This window comes from Periplaneta americana, chromosome 16 (genome assembly GCF_040183065.1).
Source record: "Periplaneta americana isolate PAMFEO1 chromosome 16, P.americana_PAMFEO1_priV1, whole genome shotgun sequence".
In the NCBI taxonomy this organism is placed as follows: domain Eukaryota; kingdom Metazoa; phylum Arthropoda; class Insecta; order Blattodea; family Blattidae; genus Periplaneta; species Periplaneta americana.
The window spans coordinates 11,528,757-11,549,394 of record NC_091132.1 but is presented as its reverse complement, the minus strand read 5'-3'; the positions used below and the strand labels follow the sequence as shown (position 1 = coordinate 11,549,394).

Genomic DNA, 20,638 nt, shown 5'->3' with positions numbered 1-20,638 from the left:
CACTATCATAATTCCATCGTAGTTGATACAGCGTCGTTCAATAACCAACTAAAAAATTCAATTGTTCGATATTTACACAGATTAGCAAGTGTTTGTAGAGACTGCCTGTTCTTGGTAGACAAGCCTGTGTATGTCCGAAGTGCGAAATTCTTCCGTGTTTGAGTGAAATACAACGGAGCCTACAGGTTGTTCGTTGTTTGTGATATTTACATAGCGATAAGATGTGCTTATTTATTATTCTTATCTGTTCATGAATCTGCTTCTTGAGATCCGCAGAAGTTTCCAGGATGTTTCCTTACTAACACTACTTCGAAATGGTACATAATTCAAGAAATAAGTTAGTCATAAGCCTGCATTCGAATATCATATCTATAAGTATGTTATTTCATTCATACACAACGGCAACATACCACACCATTCAAATTACTAATTATATACCTACCGTGTTTATTCATTTCAAAACTTCCCACCTTGAATAGTTTTAGACGTGCAGAGGACACGATTTTCTGGAGAAACACGGCGAGTTAGTTTTCAAGGGGGAAGTTCAAAACCACTGCTGAATGAGTTTTCTGTTCCACCCTTTCATTCCCACCCACCCCCGCTTTTGAATATCAAACTGCACCCCTATCTTCAGACACATCATTTTAAAGGGGATGGCAAATTCTTACCTGTCTACTAAAAAAAATCAGCCCGTTTCTGAGAAAAAGCCAGAAACAATTTAATGAATAACAATAATATGATTACTTACATACTTACTGGCTTTTAAGGAACCCGGAGATTCATTGCCGCCCTCACATAAACCCGCCATTGGTCCCTATCCTGAGCAAGATTAATCCAGTCTCTATCATCATATCCCACCTCCCTCAAATCCATTTTAATATTACCTTCCCACCTACGTCTCGGTCTCCGTAAAGGTCTTTTTCCCTCCGGCCTCCCAACTAACACTCTATATGCATTTCTGGATTCGCCCATACGTGCTACATGCCCTGCCCATCTCATACGTCTGGATTTAATGTTCCTAATTATGTCAGGTGAAGAATACAATGCGTGCAGTTCTGTGTTGTGTAACTTTCTCCATTCTCCTGTAACTTCATCCCTCTTAGCCCCAAATATTTTCCTAAGCACCTTATTCTCAAACACCCTTAACCTATGTTCCTCTCTCAAAGTGAGAGTCCAAGTTTCACAACCATAAAGAACAACCGGTAATATAACTATGATTACAGGTGTAAAAATTAGTATAAGCCATTTATAAAAAAAATAACAAGAGAAACAGAATCACAGAATCAAGGCCTATCCGAAATTCTATACACGCGATATGACATACAATGTTTTAATTGGTCTATTTTACGACGTTTTATTAACTGCGATGGCTAAGTATAGTCTCAATGAGATGAAGCTGATAATGCTAGCGAAATTAAGCCCAATGTCCGGCGCCAAAAGTTATTCAGAATTTCCTCTTAATAGGTTGGGGAAAACCAAGGAAAAAGCCTCAATCAAGTAGCTTGTCCCAACTGGGATCTGAATCCAGGTCCACTCATTTCACAGTCAGACATGCTAACCGTTATTCTACAGCGGTCGACCCTAAGATGTTAAAGAGTCTATAAAAAAAAAACTAAAAAAAAGTCCGACAATTTCGCAACAGCGGAAACTCCAGTCAAGTCAGGCAAACAACAGATTTTCTTCTAGTACACACAGTAATAGCACAGTATCTTCATAATACGGTGTAATATCAACTAAACTTCAATTAATTAAATTAATTTATTTTTTTGGTGTTAACTACTACGAAGTATTACGATTCGTCGATTTCTACTGTAGTGAAGAGATCTACATTTGCTATTGTTTGGATGGCAGATTATGAGTCTATAAATAAGACTGTGTTTTCAATGTTTGTGGAAGTAACTTCCTTGTAGTCATATTCTTTTTGCTTCAACTTCGCCATCAAAAGCGGATTTGTACTATTCAACTGCTGCGTAAATGGAGACTTATTTTTTGTGAGGGGGGCAGAAGTTATCCCTGGCAGAGTTGTTAATATGAATTTATGAAAGGGGAATAACCTTCCAAAAGGGAGGAAATCTCCCTCATCGCTTTTAGGAATATTTGTCCAAACATTTTCGTCCAACACATTTCGTCCAAATTTCTATGACCAACACATTTAAGTCCAGTGGAATAAGTCCATAGCATTTTCGTCCAAGACTAAATTTCGTCCAGAAATTTTTTAGTCCACAAAAATTTAGTCCAATATACATATTGTCCAATCGTGATTGATTTTGGATATTCAGATACTAGAAGCACATTTTAAACAGATGTCAACAATATAATACCAAATAATGGAGAACTCAAAAATGGACAGGTGTTGCTAGGGATATGCATACATTAGTTTTACTTAAAATTATCAGGTATGGATCCCAAAGTAATTACTTCAAAAAGGACCAAACCACTGCTCATAAAAGACGGCTACTGTTATCAACACTACTCTTAGTCTATAATAAGGATCGAACCAGGATATATGGCGATGTGAGAACTTGTAATGAAATTACACAGCAACCCGCAGAACCCCGAAGATGAAAATTGAAGAAGGTAATTACACTTTCTAAGAAATAGCTGCAATGAATGCATGATCTTTGTTCTTTGAAATAACTGAAAATAAATCTGTTTTATTTCAGTGATTCTTTTTTGTAATAAACACAGCTACGATAATTTCAAGTAAATAAATTTGGATTAAATCAGGTAAGGATATTATATATATATATATATATATATATATATATATATATATATATAGAACGAAATTTCACATAATATTAAAATGACATGGACGAAAGATTTGTGGACAAAATTTGATGCAGGGCAAACATATAACTAGACAAACGTAAAATTAGGACCAAATTACGAGTGGACGAAAACGTAATGGACTAACATTCTGCTAACCCCCTCATCCCCTCTCCCCCTTTAATTCGCACTCTGAATATAAATAAAAAGAATGGTCCTATTCGATTATATTAGTACAGTACAGAAGTCAAGACCTGTCCTGTGACCTTATCATGTACCGTAGCTATATCACCAAAAGGGGAAGATCGATTTTAGTCTAAAGGTACGTACACGTTGGAGCAACGATAAACGATAAGAGAAATGATCTAGCGACGCTTTGGTATTATCAAAGAATCAAGTGTTCATATCGGAGCAACGAGAACGCGGGAAGCGAACATTTTGATTTATCAGTAGAAGATATTCTATGCATCCACTTAATGAGAGAAGATATATAGAAAGTATCAATGCCAAGTTCAAGGTTAATATAACTTGTACGTACAAAATTAAACCCGTTTCTCATCCCAAATATAGTATAAATTCGTTGTGTTGTGATTGGTTCTTGTGATCACATAGGACGAATAAATACACAACTGATCAATTTGTCAATATCTACAATAAATAATTTAATAAGCCAAAATAATAATAAATCGATTAATATTCGGATATATTGATAATCACCGGTATTTATACATATTAATATTATCTTAATCAGAGATCATATGAACGACAAGAGCGAAGAAAATGGAACTTTGCTTTTTCGTCGCTTTTATCGTTACTCCAATATGCACACCTCAATAACAATGCATGCTTCAATTCTCTCTGATATAGCATCGCTGCTTCTTTTATCGTTTATCGTCTCGCTCCAACGTGTACGTACCCTAACATGTCGGTAGATTCGTATAATATTAAATACCGGTACTATAAAACAAACTCTCTCTTTGTTAGCTCACTCTTTCCCTCTCGCACAGCTCACATGCCAGGTCTAGCCTCCTCATCTGTACTTGTTAAATATGACGTACAATAAAGATATGTATTTTCATGCAAATCCTCGGTCTAAATCATGTACAGTACCTCATCTGGCTGCAACATGCAGTCTGCCTCCCACTCATCATCCAGGTAGCCAAGTCCGGACTGCTGGAGTTCCTGCTTCCAGGCAGTGATATCGCTGGACGTACTTCCCTTGCGTCTTCGCACTACACTCTCACAAATAAACGAAGAGTCACTCTCGTCCTCTGATAAGGTATTATTCGATACACCAAGTTGTCCGCTTTCACAAATATCTTGCACTCTGTTTTCCGAGGGAGGAAATTCTGTCGAGAATATAGGTCGAGCCGGGGTCAAAACAACGTTCACGCAATCACCGAACTCTTCACTGGATGATTTCTGAACACTATCATCCACACGGTCACCTGCATTGATGTCACTATGTTCAACAGAAGTTATACTCTTATGCGATTCACTACACAAATCTGGAAAACAACTATTACGCGATAATGTTACAGTTTCAGTTTTCTGATTGATTTTGTCCTTCGGTTCTGATACACTGTCTGTATTTTTTGCTTGCGGTTTAGCACTGTCCTTCAGTTCTGATTCATTGTCTGTATTTTCTGTTTGAGGTTTAGCACTGTCCTTCGGTACTGATTCATTGCCTGTATTTTCTGTTTGCGGTTTAGCACTGTCCTTCGGTTCTGATACACTGCCTGTATTTTTTGCTTGCGGCTTAGCACTGTCCTTCGGTTCTGATACACTGCCTGTATTTTCTGTTTGCGGTTTAGCACTGTCCTTCGGTTCTGATACACTGCCTGTATTTTCTGTTTGCGGTTTAGCACTGTCCTTCGGTTCTGATACACTGCCTGTATTTTCTGTTTGCGGTTTAGCACTGTCCTTCGGTTCTGATACACTGCTTGTATTTTCTGTTTGCGGTTTAGCACTGTCCTTCGGTTCTGATTCATTGCCTGTATTTTTTGTTTGCGGTTTAGCACTGTCCTTCGGTTCTGATACACTGCCTGTATTTTCTGTTTGCGGTTTAGCACTGTCCTTCGGTTCTGATACACTGCCTGTATTTTCTGTTTGCGGTTTAGCACTGTCCTTCGGTTCTGATACACTGCCTGTATTTTCTGTTTGCGGTTTAGCACTGTCCTTCGGTTCTGATACACTGCTTGTATTTTCTGTTTGCGGTTTAGCACTGTCCTTCGGTTCTGATTCATTGCCTGTATTTTTTGTTTGCTGGTTATTACTGTTCGGTTTTGATTCACTACATATCTTTTCGGTTTGCTGTTTAATACTGTCCCTCGGTTCTGATTTATCGCCTATAATTTCTGTTTTCTTCAGTTCTGATTCACTACTTCTCTTTTCTGCTTGCTCTTTAGTACTGTCCTTTTCTGATCCATTACATATCGTTTCAGTTTCCTGTTTAGCACTGTCCTTAGATTCTGATTCACTGCTCATCTTTTCAACTTCAAGAGGATTATTTTTGTATTCTGCATCGGTCATTTCATTTGACTTAACTGCAACACTTTCATCCATAATACAGTCTGATTTTACAGATTCTACAGAGGTGGAAGCTTTACTTTCACTCATATTTACACACTCAATGTGGCACGTGGTCTTGTATCTGTCCTTGCTCCTTTTTTTCCGAGCTGGAGGTACAGGGGGGTTCTTGCCGTTATCAAATATGGCATTAATATCCGAATTGTGAGCATGGACTTGTAACTGCACCGGAAACGGTGCTACACATTCTTCTGCCGACGGGGAATTGACGAACACATCATCTGAGGCATCTGAACTCTCAGTAAAATTTCGGGATTTCTTCGGACTAGAAGATGAACACGGACATTGCTCCAGGGCTTCATTCGCGTAACTATCTGCCTCCAGACACAATTTTAAGAACTCACTATCAGGTTCCATCTCATAAGCAGCTGGCACAATGTTATTTGCACTTTCGAGACTGTGGATAACAGTTTCCAAGTTTTGCAAAACTTCATCACATTGTTTGCTGAAAGAAACAGTTGATCCGAAATCATCAGTTAATCCGACTTTTTCTTCCAAATATTGTGATTGGTGGTCTTGAAGAAGCAACGAGGAAGAATATCCATGCCGAATCCCATCGATATCAGATAATCTATGAACATTTTTTTGAAACTCTGTTTCCACTCCGTGACAACACTGTAGGCTTCCTATAGAAGTCTGACTTAAAACTCCAGAATCTAATTTATGTATATTTGGAAGACTAGAAGCTCTGTTTATTATTTCTGTATTCGCTACATTCTGATTATCTTCAAACTTACTATTTATTCTCAATGGCTGCTTATCTTCGCTTAATCCGCAAGTGTGAGGAGTTTGTAGACGTGGCAACGCTACTTCAGATTGATGCACTTCTTCAATGTCATTTGCATAAATGGTTTCATGTGTCTGGGGTATCCCGCCTGTAGACGCACTGTTGCCTAACTCCATTATAGTGGTATGACACAATTTCCTGAATTCCCCCCTACTCTTTACCGTCTCATCTCCCACTCTGCAATAGAGGGGATTGGTCTCCCACAGGATGTTAGAAGATTTCTGCGGCTGATTGCGAACGGGTTCACATACGCATGTTACTCTTTCACAAACAACATTTGCACTGCAATCATCTTTGCTTCTTGTTTCACTTATAGGCGATACATTATCACAAACATTCACTGGAGATTCTTTAATATTGCTCTGTGAATTGTCTTCTTTACTAGGAATCAACGCTGTTTCGATGTAATCGTCTAAACAAGGAGAACAAGCATTGCCTTTTACTTCGCAAATCGATTCCTCGAAGTCTTCATTGTTGGCAAATGTCTCGCCGTCTGCGAGAAGCATGACGTCAGCAGACAATTGACTGTACTCCGCGCGTGTCAAACCGTTCGGAATATCGCTACAATCACTGGAATGTCGCAGTTCGAACAACCACAAAGCCACGTCCATAGGAATGGGAACGCTTTCGACGGGAACCGTCACTGGAAGCCATAGGCAGTGGCGTTCTTGCAGATGTTCGCGAAACGCAACTTCGTGCACGGTCAGCCTTTGCTGTGGACTTTGCATCTTGCGGGAAGTCCCGTTCACTTTCGCTGGAACTTCAGATGTAAAACTGTTCGTGCGTTAGGCCGGAGGTTGAATTACATTACACTTCAATGTGAATGTAAACCTTGAAACTTGTAAACAACGATAATCTATTTTAAAACACGACAAACAGAGACGTGGAAGGAGTTACCCGGCATCAAGCTCAAACACTAATACACTTACAAGACCGAATCATGGAGTTTCTGAACGAGGAAAGAAAGAGTAAATAAACCGGAAATGAGCTCTTCCTCTTGAATGAATCACTGTTTAAAGCATCTGGTATCAGTTACGGCACACCACAAACACGATAAGGCGGTCCGTTTCGAATTCTTGAAACCTGAGAGTTCTACATTTTCGTGAATGTCGTTTCAATTAAATGCCCGCCACTTACGACAGCATCGTTGACGTATCTGCTTGCTCAACAGCGTTACGAGTATTAAGTGTATATTTTGTAATGCCTTAGAACTAATATAACTTAATATTTAATTAGATAAAACACGCTTAACTAGTGTCAAGATGACCCCACGTTCCGGAAGCCTGTACAGTATTTCCATCTATTGTAGGAGCAAAAAGTGGGTTCCACGTAAACCCCACAGGGGTATAAAAACTCTTACACTATTGATGACAACATGAATGACAACAACAGTACTAATAATAATTTGTGTTGTTTGTGGTTTGGCTAGCGCTCCTTTACAGCGGGTCTGCCCGTTCCTGACTGCCGGTCTGACCTCATGTGTATTTCCTCTCTGTGCACCATTATTAATTACATCTGCGTTGCAACTGGCCGTCCTTTAAGTGGGAGTCGCTGCCAGACGCCATATCGTAGTGATGGCATTTCTGATACCATTACTCAGTCACTCTGAGGTCATCGTCACGTTAATCAAGCACTTCTTTGTCATTCGGTACACAGAGCGCTGCATTCATAGCATCAAGCTGAGGACGGCACAAAATGTCGTTATGTTGGAAATGTCACAAATCGTACCGAGGTACTAAACCTTCGAGATGCAACTTGATTTGCTAGTACTACCAACAACTAAACGTGCAACAATGCGTAGGCTATCTGTGAAGTAATGTCCAGAAATTAACTGCCGCCCAAAAATTAAACCGAATGCCCTCGCTTTTGAGGAATGCGAATCAATATTAGATGAGACAGACACAGAAAATTAGTGGATGTCGTATCTCTCTATCGTAGCGTAAATAAATACTTGGTTGCTATGGAAACATGGACAGCAGATGAATGAAAGTACAGAAAAACGCTACGAACTTATGCACCAATCCAATATTTACTTATTTACTATTATTATTACTATTACTATTATTAAAACTATCACTACCAGGGGCGTACACAAGGGGATACCGGGTTTGAACCCTTCCCCTTGAACATAGATTTGAGTATTTTTTAATCCATAATCGTTTTCCCTTCTCTAATTCTTCATTGTGAGAGTAACAATATCTACATCGATATAAGACACAGTCCTTCTACCCCTCCTTCAATATTATCCCAGTGCTTGGTGCTGTGGTACGTTCAAATTATAACAATGCTATCTTTATTAGATAGATCTACCTTGTAATAAAATGAAGTCGACACAATATGAAATCTAACTTGTTTGTTAAAAATTGGATCATTGTGAAAAATTAAGTTTCAAAGATTTTACATGAATTTAATAAATATACTGTAACATAATAATAATAATAATAATAATAATAATAATAATAATAATAATAAAAAGGAAAAGGTATCCCCGTAACATGCCATGAAGGCACTTGGGGGGCATCGAGGTAGAGCCTCATGCTTCCCATGACCTCGGCACCACGCTCTGACCGCCTTTTACCCCAGGGAAATACCCGGTACTCAATTTTATAGGAGGCTGAGGGAACCTCGGGACCGTTCTGAAAGTTTGGCAACGAGAAAAAATCCTGTCACCACCTGGGATCGAACACCGGACCTTCCAGTCCGTAGCCAGCTGCTCTACCAACTGAGCTACCCGGCCGCCCATAATGATAATGATAATGATAATAATAATAATAATAATAATAATAATAATAATAATAACACACAACATTTAAAATATCAATAACGTAAATTGTAAACAATTTTAATAACACCCCTCTCGAACAAATTCTGCGTATGCCACTGCCCACTACTTATTACTATTATGTCACAGTATTTGGCTGATACGTATGTACATCTACAGTATTATCAGGCAGTACATCTCACCTGACGATATGTGTCAGAGGAAGAACAATTGTTTGTATATAACTGAAGTCTGATTAATATAATATGTTACTAGTCAGGGAGGGAGAAAGGAACTGGGTTCACACCTGTGGAGTAACGGTTAGCGCGCCTGGCCGCGAAACCAGGTGGCCCGGGTTCAATTCTCTTTCTTTTCGAAATCCTATATTATATAATTCGAACATTTTCCATTATACGGACAGTGCTCTGTTTATGCTACTATCTATACCAGAATATTTCGGATCTTTAATTTCTAATGCATAAAGTAAGTGCGTACTTGTATGAGTATTTCAGTTCTTTTTAATCCATGTACGAGTAATTATCAACATTAGTTACAGTATTAGTTTTAACCACACATTTCGAATTATGGAAGCTATTCGGTTATGGACGTATTTCTCTTATGTTTAAAATAACGTAGAAAGCTGCAAATGCTTTTCTTAATGCAATGCCTTACTTGAGCGATACTATTTCAACGTTAATCATTTGTCGGATATTACTAACTTTCCACTGATTACTGCTAAGTAATCCTCGCCACTACGCGAAGGTTTTCGCACAATTATTTTCATGGTAAAGCTGTCTAAACAGACAAAACCGTTACTAACTGTTAATTTTGTGGTGTTCGGGTAAAGGGGTATAAGTCGCTTTTTTGTGCAAATGGAGTTTTGTTCTCCTGGGGAATACACAAGTTAAATTCTACAAGTGGGAGTGCAAAAAAAAAAAAAAACATTTTTAACTCTGAATTTCTCTGAGTGGAGTAACGGTTAGGATGTTTAACCGTGAAACAATCGAGTTCAGGTCCAATTTTTCTCTTGGGTTTTCCCTCGATCTATTAGGAGCAAAATGCTAGGTAACTTTCGGCGCTGGACTCTCGACTTATTTCGCCGACATTATCACCATCTCATTCCGACGCTAGATGTAACCATAACACTTGATAAAGCGTCGTAAAATAAACCAATAAAAAACCACTGACATTCAACTGTTTGCGTTCATTGTCAATTGTTTCCCACCAGAAGTGACAAGGCAGCAATTGCAACCAATCAATAAAGCGATTGAAACAATGACAGGCAACTTTTAAAAATTACTATTTTTGTTCGAGAAAAATGGTACACAAATTTTAGAAACTGCTGCCTAAAAATGTCTTTTGTATACAATGAAAAAAAAAAAGAAAAAGACGTATCATTCCCAAATTTAAGTGCATAATATTATTTAATGTCTGTATGCACATATGTCAAGAAAATAAACTACAAACTGGAATAATACTGGTAACATGATGAATAGGCTAACTCAAATGTTGCGTAATCTATGAAAGGCTTGAGAAAGATATGTAATATTCGTACGACTGTATTTGTAAGTTTGTAATTTAAATTGTTTATTTAAAAATAATAAACTACGAGTACATGCGGCCTCAACATTATAGCTGGGAACCGAATAAAGCCCACGAGCAGCTGTGATGTAATGTTTACATTTATGACGTACCGAGTGTGTGAAGATTTATATGTTGTATAAACGTATGCGTTGTGTAATATAGTGCAGTATATGAGAGTGTTCTGTACATGCAGTTCATTTTTTTGAATGGGTATATAGTGCAAGCACTCGCCACGTCACGTGCTTGAAGAGCAGTAATGAAGGGCAATGTCTGTAGGTTACTTCCAAATGAAGACAAGGCTCACAAGGTACATTCTAGGGTGCGAGTACGTGCCAAACTGAATCAGTTTACTCTGATAATGGGATGAGAGGTCGGATTTCGACGTGGACGAGACATTAGCAGTAATTCTGTCTGCAACATGTTCATTCTGAGACAGACAGAATTACTGCTAATGTAGCTACTGCTACTAGCCGTACCCGTGCGTTCCGCTGCACCCGTTATAAATAAATATAAAGTAATTACATAATTAAAATAGGACATTTGATCCAGGGAACATTCGTGTTTGATAGAAGGATAAATCGTTTAATATGTTACTTAATTTAAATTGCATCCAAATAATTAAAATGCGATCATTTTGGTCCAGAGACACTCATTTGGTGCAATGACAATTCCTTTAACATGTTTCTTAATTTTTATTACATGCAACCATAGTTTAATGAAGATTGACATCATTTAGATTTAATGTGTATATTTTATTTTACTTGTTATAGGTTTCCATTGAATTATGGTAATAACTTAATTTTAACCCTTGTTTTCTACGTATTCAGTAAATGGCGCTTGGCCCACTATGGTTCTGAACCCTTCAAATAACTTAAATTATATTATATTATATTATATTATATTATATTATATTATATTATATTATATTATATCAAAAGTTACTGTAATAACATTATAGCATTATGTCCATCTAGAGAAACTAACTTTCCAATGGTGAAATAATTAATTATACAAATCGGTTAATTTAGCTTCCGATATTACTTCATACAAACACAGAAACATTCTCTGTAGGCTATCTTTCATAGCTTTCGATTGTTGCTGTCCAAGGCCCCTTATAGACGAAGGCATTTGTTTTTTAATTCATTACACGTCCTTAGATGACAGTTATTTTAGTTTTAAAACTCATTTATCTCATTAAATATCAGTCCTGTCAAAATTTTTCAAGGAATAAAACTTATCGCAAATTATTTTTAAAGAAACTTTTGTTATGTAACATTTTTCACAAAAATCTATAATAAGCGAGATATTTCGATTTATTTAATTCAGGCCCCGTTATAACCCCCCCTTTTAAATGTATTTTGAATGCCATATAGCCTAAAATCTAAGTTACAACGAACTTAATTTATATTCCAATTTTCATCGAAATCCGTTCAGCCATTATCGCGTGAAAAGGTAACAAACATACAGACAGACAGACAAAAATTTCAAAAAAGCGATTTTCGGTTTCAGGGTGGTTAACTATATATGTTAGGACCAATTATTTTTGGAAAATCGAAAATTACCAGAAAAAATTCGGCTACAGATTTATTATTAGTATAGATTTAACATGCCGCAAATATGCACTAAATCAATGGTTCTCGAAGTGTGGGTCGCGACTCTCTGAAAAAATTGAGAGGGTCGCGAGATGATTTACAAAAGAAAAAAAAAAGCTTTGTTAAACAACATTTATTTTGTATTTAGAAACAACATTGAACATGATAAAAGAAATATTCAGTCGCTATAAAGTCGCAAATATGCACTAAATCAATGGTTCTCTAAGTGTGGGTCGCGACTCTGAAAAAATTGAGAGGGTCGCGAGATGATTTACAAAAGAAAAAAAAAAGCTTTGTTAAACAACATTTATTTTGTATTTAGAAACAACATTGAACATGATAAAAGAAATATTCAGTCGCTATAAAGTCGCAAATATGCACTAAATCAATGGTTCTCGAAGTGTGGATCGCGACTCTCTGAAAAAATTGAGAGGGTCGCGAGATGATTTACAAAAGAAAAAAAAGCTTTGTTAAACAACATTTATTTTGTATTTAGAAACAACATTGAACATGATAAAAGAAATATTCAGTCGCTATAAAGTCGCAAATATACACTAAATCAATGGTTCTCGAAGTGTGGGTCGCGACTCTCTGAAAAAATTGAGAGGATCGCGAGATGATTTACAAAAGAAAAAAAAAGCTTTGTTAAACAACATTTATTTTGTATTTAGAAACAACATTGAACATGATAAAAGAAATATTCAGTCGCTATAAAGTAAAAAAATAATAATTAATGTGATAAATGTGCCCGTTTTTCAGAAAGTAGCTTCTCAGATCTGAACTCTGTGTTCCACACATACACAGTAATATCAGTTTGAAGTTCAATGAGATTTGCCGCATTTGTTTTCATGGCGATCACAAACGAGAAACTTACTTTGCATTAATACGAGGCTGCAAATGTTATAAAAAATTAAGATCATATTTTATAAGCTCGAAGCATTCTTTTGATACAAAACTGAACTATACTCTACGAAAAAAAAAAAAAAAATGTATAGTCTCAACATTCCATCAGAAGACAAATTTGAACAAGTTTTTTTTTTCTTTTTACATATATACAGGGTGGAAGAGAAATAACCTTAGATTTCCAGAACGAATAGCTCATGTTGTATGTAACAAAAAACTATATCATCATATTGGTGGAAAGTTCAGTTTTTTTTTTCAGAAAAAAAAAATCCCAAATGTTTAACAATCTCTTACTCGGTAACTATTGCAAGTAGGATCGTGATTTTTGTCCATATCGACAGGAAATCTAATAAAGAATCATTTATTCCTCTGGCGTATTCCAATAGCGTGCACAGTTTCCGTGTAAATTTAATTCTAAAAACCTCTAAATTCAAGCCACTGCACAATGCGACCAAGTGGCAACGTCCTGGCACAGAGCAGCTCACCTACCTAGACACACCGAGTTCGTTGACCTCTCACATCTGAATAACGAGTAGTATGCGTTAGCGACGATGTTTCCGGACTGCTAAAACTAAAACGTTATTTCACTTCCAACCTGTATATATATATTTTTTTTTGTCCCGCGCCGTGGCGTAATGGTCTAAGGCAGCGTTGTCAGACACAGCCTGAACGGAGCGGAGCGCTCCACTATAACTCGTTGCGTGCTCCGGTGCTTCCACAGATATAAGCAAGTTCACGCTCCGATTAGACGTCTCTAGCTCCACAACAGGTTTTGAAGCTTACAACTCTGACACTACTGGTCTAAGGCATCCTGCCTGGAACTCGCGTCACGGGATGCGCGCTGGTTCGAATCCTCACGGGAGAAGAAATTTTCTCATGAAATTTCGGTCAGTGTAATGCACTTGGGGACTACGATAGGTAGCGAAATCCGGTTACGTACGCAAACCTGCTATAACGGCTGGGGGCTCATCGTGCTAACCATACGATACCTCCATTCTGGTTGGATGATCGTCCACCTCTGCTTCGGCATGTGACCGTGAGGCCAGCAGTCGGCTGGTTGGTCTTGGCCCTTCGTGGGCTGTAGCGCCACGTATTATTATTTTTATATACTTTTTTCTTTCTCTTTTAATTTGAGCAGTTATTCAACTACGTCTTGCAATTTTCTTTTTCCATCCGTCCTATATGCGTTTCTTTCTTCCTCTTCAGTACCTTTGATCTCTCCTTTTTCCTTCTGTCTTTCGTTCTTTCCGTCTCTCTCTATCTTCCGCCGTTTCTTTCTTTCTATTACCTTTCGTTCTTCTCTTGTTTATATTAACCTCCGTTTTTCCTTACTTCTACTGTATTCAGTTTTTTCTTATTTACATTTACTTCCGCCCTTTCCTTCTCTATGTTATCTTCCAGTCGTTCCTTCTTTATATTATCTTTCGTATTTTTCTCATTTGTATTAGCTTCCATTATTTCCTTAACTTATCTCCGTTCTTTATCTTCTTATGTCTTTCTATTATCTTCCATTTCTTTTTTCTTCTACATACTGTATATTCCTTTTTGACCAACCTTCGATCTTGTTTCCTTTCTGCCTTCTATTCTATCTTAGATTCTTTCTCTCGTTCTTTTTTTATTTTCTACCTTCTACTACAGCCTAAGTTTATTTCTTTCACTCTTTCTTCTATTCTACCTTCCGTTCAATTTTCGTTAGGGTACCGCACTTCTACTATGTACTTCATTTTTCGTCTCCTGTTCTTTTACCTTCCGTTCAATATTCGCTTTTTTTCTTGAACGTTGTTCTTTTATCTTCCGCCTTATCTCGTCTTTCTTCCAGAATAGTTTATACAGATTAAATCTTTGTACTTAAGAATTTCACTTCTGCTGAAAAGTTTGCCGCTCTTACTTTCGTCTCCCTTCTTTTCGTTTTAGTTTACTTTTTGTTCCATTTTTCACATATTCTTATATCTTTATTCTTTCACTCTATCTACAGTTCTTTCTTCCGGAAGCCTGAACAATATAAAATTCTCGTAACTCAAATCCGTGAGCCGACGATTGCTTCACGAAGTCCTCACAATTGCTCGGTCGCATGGGTGGCAGGCCAGCTGGCACGTTTTAGAGTAATTGCGTTTGGTGGCGCGGGAATGTGAGGAGCTCGTTCGGCTCATTGGTAGTAATGAAGCCAATTACCACAAGGTCAGGGCAGTCAACTTCAAACATGACGTTTCGCTACATTAAAAACAATTCTCTGAAAAAAAAAAATGCTCCATACACATATTCTGAAACAACATTATATCAAACACGAGTACGCGTGTACTTTTCTCAATCAACGCATGCGCTATCCTGCGTGAGAAGTTTCTAATTTCGAATCCCAGAAGAATTATTACTTTTTCTCGGCTAACAGCTATTCACGTATTCTCATCAACCAGTGTCATAATTACTGAAGATCCTTGATTACAAATACGCACATTCAAGTCGCCTCTCTCTTATAACCTACTGCCTAATACGAATTTAGGAACACAGGAAAGAAAAACGTCAAGAAGATGGAACATACTTTCTCGTAAGTTTTATACATTTCGTAAAAATTCAGTTCTTTTATCAAGTTGCCAATAAAAATATGTACTGTTTATAATTTATTTTTCTTTAGCTATAATTGAAGAATGAGAATTATTGACGAGAGACTATGAAAACGTATATAACACAAATCGAGAAAACTGTAGGAAATATTCGATTATAATACAGGGCGTCTCAAAAATAAACCGACAAAATTTTCTGGAATATTCTTTAATTTAGAAGAACACAAAAGTGAAAGTTTTCAATCTTTAACTCAAACAGTTCTTAAGGTATCAAACATGATTTGTGATTAGGCAGTGTGTTGGTGTACATCATATATTTGTGTACTACTTGGCATCGAGCTGTTAAATACCTTGCCCAGGAATCCGAGAACAGCTCTCCGTACACTGCCTAGTCACTTTGAGATAGGTTACTTACTAAAAAGTGGAAACCATTTGAGCGGAAAGAAGTAAAACATCGGAAATGTCTTTCCTGCAAATAACACATATCCTTTCAGAGGTTGTCTAACTTTCATTACTTGGGCTAGGTCTTTAACAAATTCACAGAATAATAACTTGAAGAATATTAAAATTAGACTGTGGGATTTTCACTGACACATTTCTTTATTCTGTGGCTATTATCACAATTAATTATTTGTTGGTCTATCTATTTGCATGTCAAAGTTCCGAAACCGGCCACCTCCTTGTTTGAATATTTTTCAGTAGAGGCAAAATATTCTGCCTTTTCATATGAATTACGGCAAAAAAAAATCTTTCTTATGGGTATTACTGTTAATAATAGTATTTGAATCCTTCTTCAGTTATTTAAATTGAAAATTTAGAAATGGCAGCTTTTGGAGCTAACCATTGGTCTGGTTGAATTGGAATTAAGGCGTCAGGTACAGCTTACAGAAGTAAAATTTTGGAAATATTGAACATTTTTTCCTCCATTACTGTACCTTATACAATAATGAAAATTGGTATGTGTAAAACAATGTCCTTCTGATAAGAAACATACAATATATCACAGTTGTATGAACACTTTAAAAATGATGATTATTAAAACTGATAAAATTCAGACATGTTTCGGAGGCTGCCCCCTCCATCCTCAGTAACATTACCACAACGGCTGGTTCAGGTGTTCGACCGCGATGTAGCGTGGCTTAAAGGAGACTGACATTACATGTGTGATTTAAATGTCCTTCTGCTATATGAAAAAAAAAATTTTATGATTTAAAAAAAATATATATATATGAGACTTGAATGTAATATAGAGTTCCTGTGGATAGGTTACAAGGCTGTCGCACAGTAGTCCAGTGGTAATCCAGTTCTGAACGCGGAACTACTAGCTGGACTTCCATCAACCAAGGTGTTAGACAAGGGTGCGGTCTTTCCCCTCTGTTGTTTATTATATATATGAACCATATTTTATACCTTTGGAGGCAAAGTCATCATGCTGGAATTCAAATTAATCGAAACACAGTTCTCGATACACTAATGTTTGCCGACGATCAGATTATTATCGCTAAAACAGAGGATGCTTTACAAAGAGCCACTTATAATTTGCAAATAATCGCCTCAGATTTCAATATGGAAATCTCAAAAGAGAAAACAAAAGTCATGGCATTTTCGGGAGAGAACCCAATTCCAAGTAAGATCATGATAAATAATACTTTAATTGAACGTGTTAATTCATTTAACTATTTAGGTTATAACCTCTCTTACATCACTGATGAAGATATGTCAAACAAAATATCTAAATTTATAAAAATCACTGGTGTAATTAACACCGTCTTCAAATCATCCCATGTTCAGAAACATACAAGGCTAAAGGTATATAAAACACTAGCTCGACCGGTCCTCACTTACGGTAGCAAGGCATGGACAATCAGAAAAGTTGATGAGCAAAGGCTGACGACAGCTGAAATGAGGTTCATGCGATGAACAGCGGGATGCTCTTTGCTGGAACACCGTAAAAATGTGGACATATTGCAGGAACTAAAAATGGATCCTATAGTTAATTTTGTTCAACAATATCGACTTCAGTGGAAAAAACATGTCGAAAGGATGGATCGCACTAGATGGCCTAAACAGATTCTTACTTATGTACCACGAGGAAAGAGGGAATTGGGAAGACCACGAAAGCGCTGGCATGTAGGGTCTAATACGTGAGGGATATGATGATCTATATATATATTTTTTTTCAAAATTTAAAATGGTGGCAGTTCACTGTGCACCAACCCGATGCATAAATATCATCATCATCATCATCATCATCATCATCATCATATCCGTTACGTATTAAACCCTACAGGATCTGTTACGGTCTCATGCCAGCACTTTCGTGGTCTTCCCAATTCCCTCTTTCCTCGTGGTACATAAGTAAGAATCTGTTTAGGCCATCTAGTGCGATCCATCCTGTCGACATGTTTTTTCCACTGAAGTCGATATTGTTGAACAAAATTAACTATAGGATCCATTTTTAGTTCCTGCAATATGTCCACATTTTTACGGTGTTCCAGCAAAGAGCATCCCGCTGTTCGTCTCATGAACCTCATTTCCGCTGTCGTCAGCCTTTGCTCATCAACTTTTCTGATTGTCCATGCCTCGCTACCGTAAGTGAGGACCGGTCGAGCTAGTGTCTTATATACCTTTAGCCTTGTATGTTTCTGAACATGGGATGATTTGAAGACGGTGTTAATTACACCAGTGATTTTTATAAATTTAGATATTTTGTTTGACATATCTTCATCAGTGATGTAAGAGAGGTTATAACCTAAATAGTTAAATTAATTAACACGTTCAATTAAAGTATTATTTATCATGATCTTCCTTGGAATTGGATTCTCTCCCGAAAATGCCATGACTTCAATGCATAAATATGATTTTATAAATGGCACAATAAGAAATTATTATTATTATTATTATTATTATTATTATTATTATTATTAACGAAACAATGATAGAAGGTCGACATAAGAAATGAGACTATCCCACAAATGCATGCCATGGAATATACCGGTAGTTCTTCATAATCACAAATTTATTTGGACTTGCTGAGATTTTAAGCCAGGTCTATAGCATCTTAAATTGATGTTCTAAATATTTAATTAATGGTGAATCGACTGTGAAAATATTATAATGAAAACGATGTGCAATTTCGGGTGATACAGTTTATTTATAGAGTTCTAGTCTCCAAAGAGACCTTTAAGCTCATTTTACACTTACAAAAAATGAAAAGAAACAATGTTAGTGTAATTCCACCATTGGATACCTCTAAAGTTCAGGTATTCTCATTCAAACTAGCCTATGTGGATGGAAGAATAGGTTGATAGTTGACAAAAGGAAGGGATATTTAGTTTCAATTTTTATACCTATCTTTTGGCTGTCTAGATATGGTGAAGACTGAATATTTTTTTAATATCTGCAAAATCACAAATAGAGAACAAATTAAGGTACTGTATGAAAAAAAAAATACAATTTTCCTGAATATTTTCACACTAATACCATTTCTATACATTCATTAGTTCTGGAAGTTATAATTTTTGTTTAAATCAGGACATTCTTTTCGATGACTCTATAGTAAACTAACAAAATTAAACCCACTTTTCACAATTTTTACACAATAAAAAAAATCTTTAAATGTTAATTTAATATAAGGTACTATTGACATTCTATTAAAACTTCATATGGTGAAAATGGTTAGTTTTCTGGAGTACAAAAAAAGCTGTTTATTACTTAGAAAAGTTCAAGTAATTTTTTCATAAGGTTTTTATTAAATACCAGTACTATAAATATCATTACAGATAAATTAAACAATTAACCTAAATAGTACAAAATTCTTCTCATTTACGGAGATTTAATTACGTACTATAAATTACACCTTTATATTTAGTTCTCTAATGGCATGGAGCATTAACCAAAAAAATAAATAAATAAAACATCAATTGTCCATCTGATTCAACACCTTGACCCTGGCTTCTCAATATTTTCCAGTCTCAGATGTATATACTTTTACACTGAATTTCAAATTTCTATATTTCTAGGTTGTAACAGTATCAAATATCACAGCGCTTGAAATTACACATTACTTAAAAAGTAATGATACCCATATTACAACCTCAAAAAGGAGTTGGTTGGTTTGTTTGTTTATTTACAACTACAATAAAGAGGAGGTTGCATTTAATCAACGAACATGTCAACGATCCATTATGTTGCATTCCATTTTGTTTTTGATATGCACGAAACTAGTTATTATTGTTTCTATGGAAATTTCAGCAATTAACCCATTTTCTCTCTGGTGTCCCAATGCAGCTTTGTTGATGATGTCGGCCCATGCCAATGCATTGGAGCAAATGATTTCCATCCATGATTAAATTTGCTTTGTGGCAGATGGTGCATCCACTGGACTGGTAGACATCTATCAGCGTTAGCTGTGCAAGACAATCATAGCCCATCTTTAGCCTAAAACTTGCTACTTTCTTCCTAGTAGTGATGGACAATAGTCGATTGTACTGGTGACTATCGATAGTATCGAAAATTGGGAAGATCATTCATAATATTATAAGGGTTTCAAACTGCAGCTGGGCAACACGATTCTTTTATGAATTGTTTGTAATGATTCATTCACAGTTTGTTCAGAACTCAACCCAGTCTATGATTCCAAGTATTCTTTTGAATCGTAAACGAACGACGATTCTTCATTTTGCACTCCTGTGTAGAATAAAAGTGTTCTACATATCTTGCATGGATGGCAGAGTAGGTCCAGGAAGGATACAGTCCCTTCATAATGAGAGTTGAGACATTGGATGGTCTCTGATTGCTGGAACCAGTTTTCATGACCGCTATTAATGTACAAAATTATGGAAGATAGTTATTCTCAATTATAATTTATAAATTCAAACTTACTATCAAGTACAATTTTTACATTAAATCCATATTTAACTGTTATGCAAATTTCAGGAAAGCATGCATTTTTTTTTCATATTTAACTAAGCAAATCCAGTACCTATTTTGTTTTCACTTATCTGTTCCTTTTATCATATACTATTCACCCACAACTAAGTAATTTGATAAGAAAGTATCTGTATTCACTGGGATCTTCAGTTCCCTTGGAAAG

The 20,638-nt window shown here is 36.5% G+C and overlaps 1 protein-coding gene and 1 long non-coding RNA gene across 6 annotated transcripts in view; one reads left to right on the top strand and one right to left on the bottom strand.

Annotated features, from left to right (window-relative positions):
• The window catches only part of LOC138691274 (rho GTPase-activating protein 12-like), an 87,072-nt gene that overhangs the window by 40,013 nt on the left and 26,421 nt on the right, over positions 1-20,638 (bottom strand). For 2 of the 5 annotated variants that reach the window (XM_069813106.1, XM_069813107.1), the window contains exon 1: positions 3,880-7,614. The exons of 2 other annotated variants lie outside the window; for them this stretch is intronic. In XM_069813106.1, coding sequence (XP_069669207.1) covers positions 3,880-6,873 — 2,994 coding nt within the window. In that variant the 5' untranslated portion in view covers positions 6,874-7,614. Of the gene's footprint in view, positions 1-3,879; positions 7,616-20,638 lie in introns of those variants that run through there. One more of the 5 variants, XM_069813108.1, reaches the window with a different exon arrangement.
• Positions 15,299-20,638, top strand: part of LOC138691276 (uncharacterized) — a 30,984-nt gene continuing 25,644 nt past the window's right edge. Inside the window, exon 1 of the long non-coding RNA XR_011329790.1 lies at positions 15,299-15,527. This is a non-coding gene — a long non-coding RNA (uncharacterized lncRNA). The remainder of the gene's footprint in view (positions 15,528-20,638) is intronic.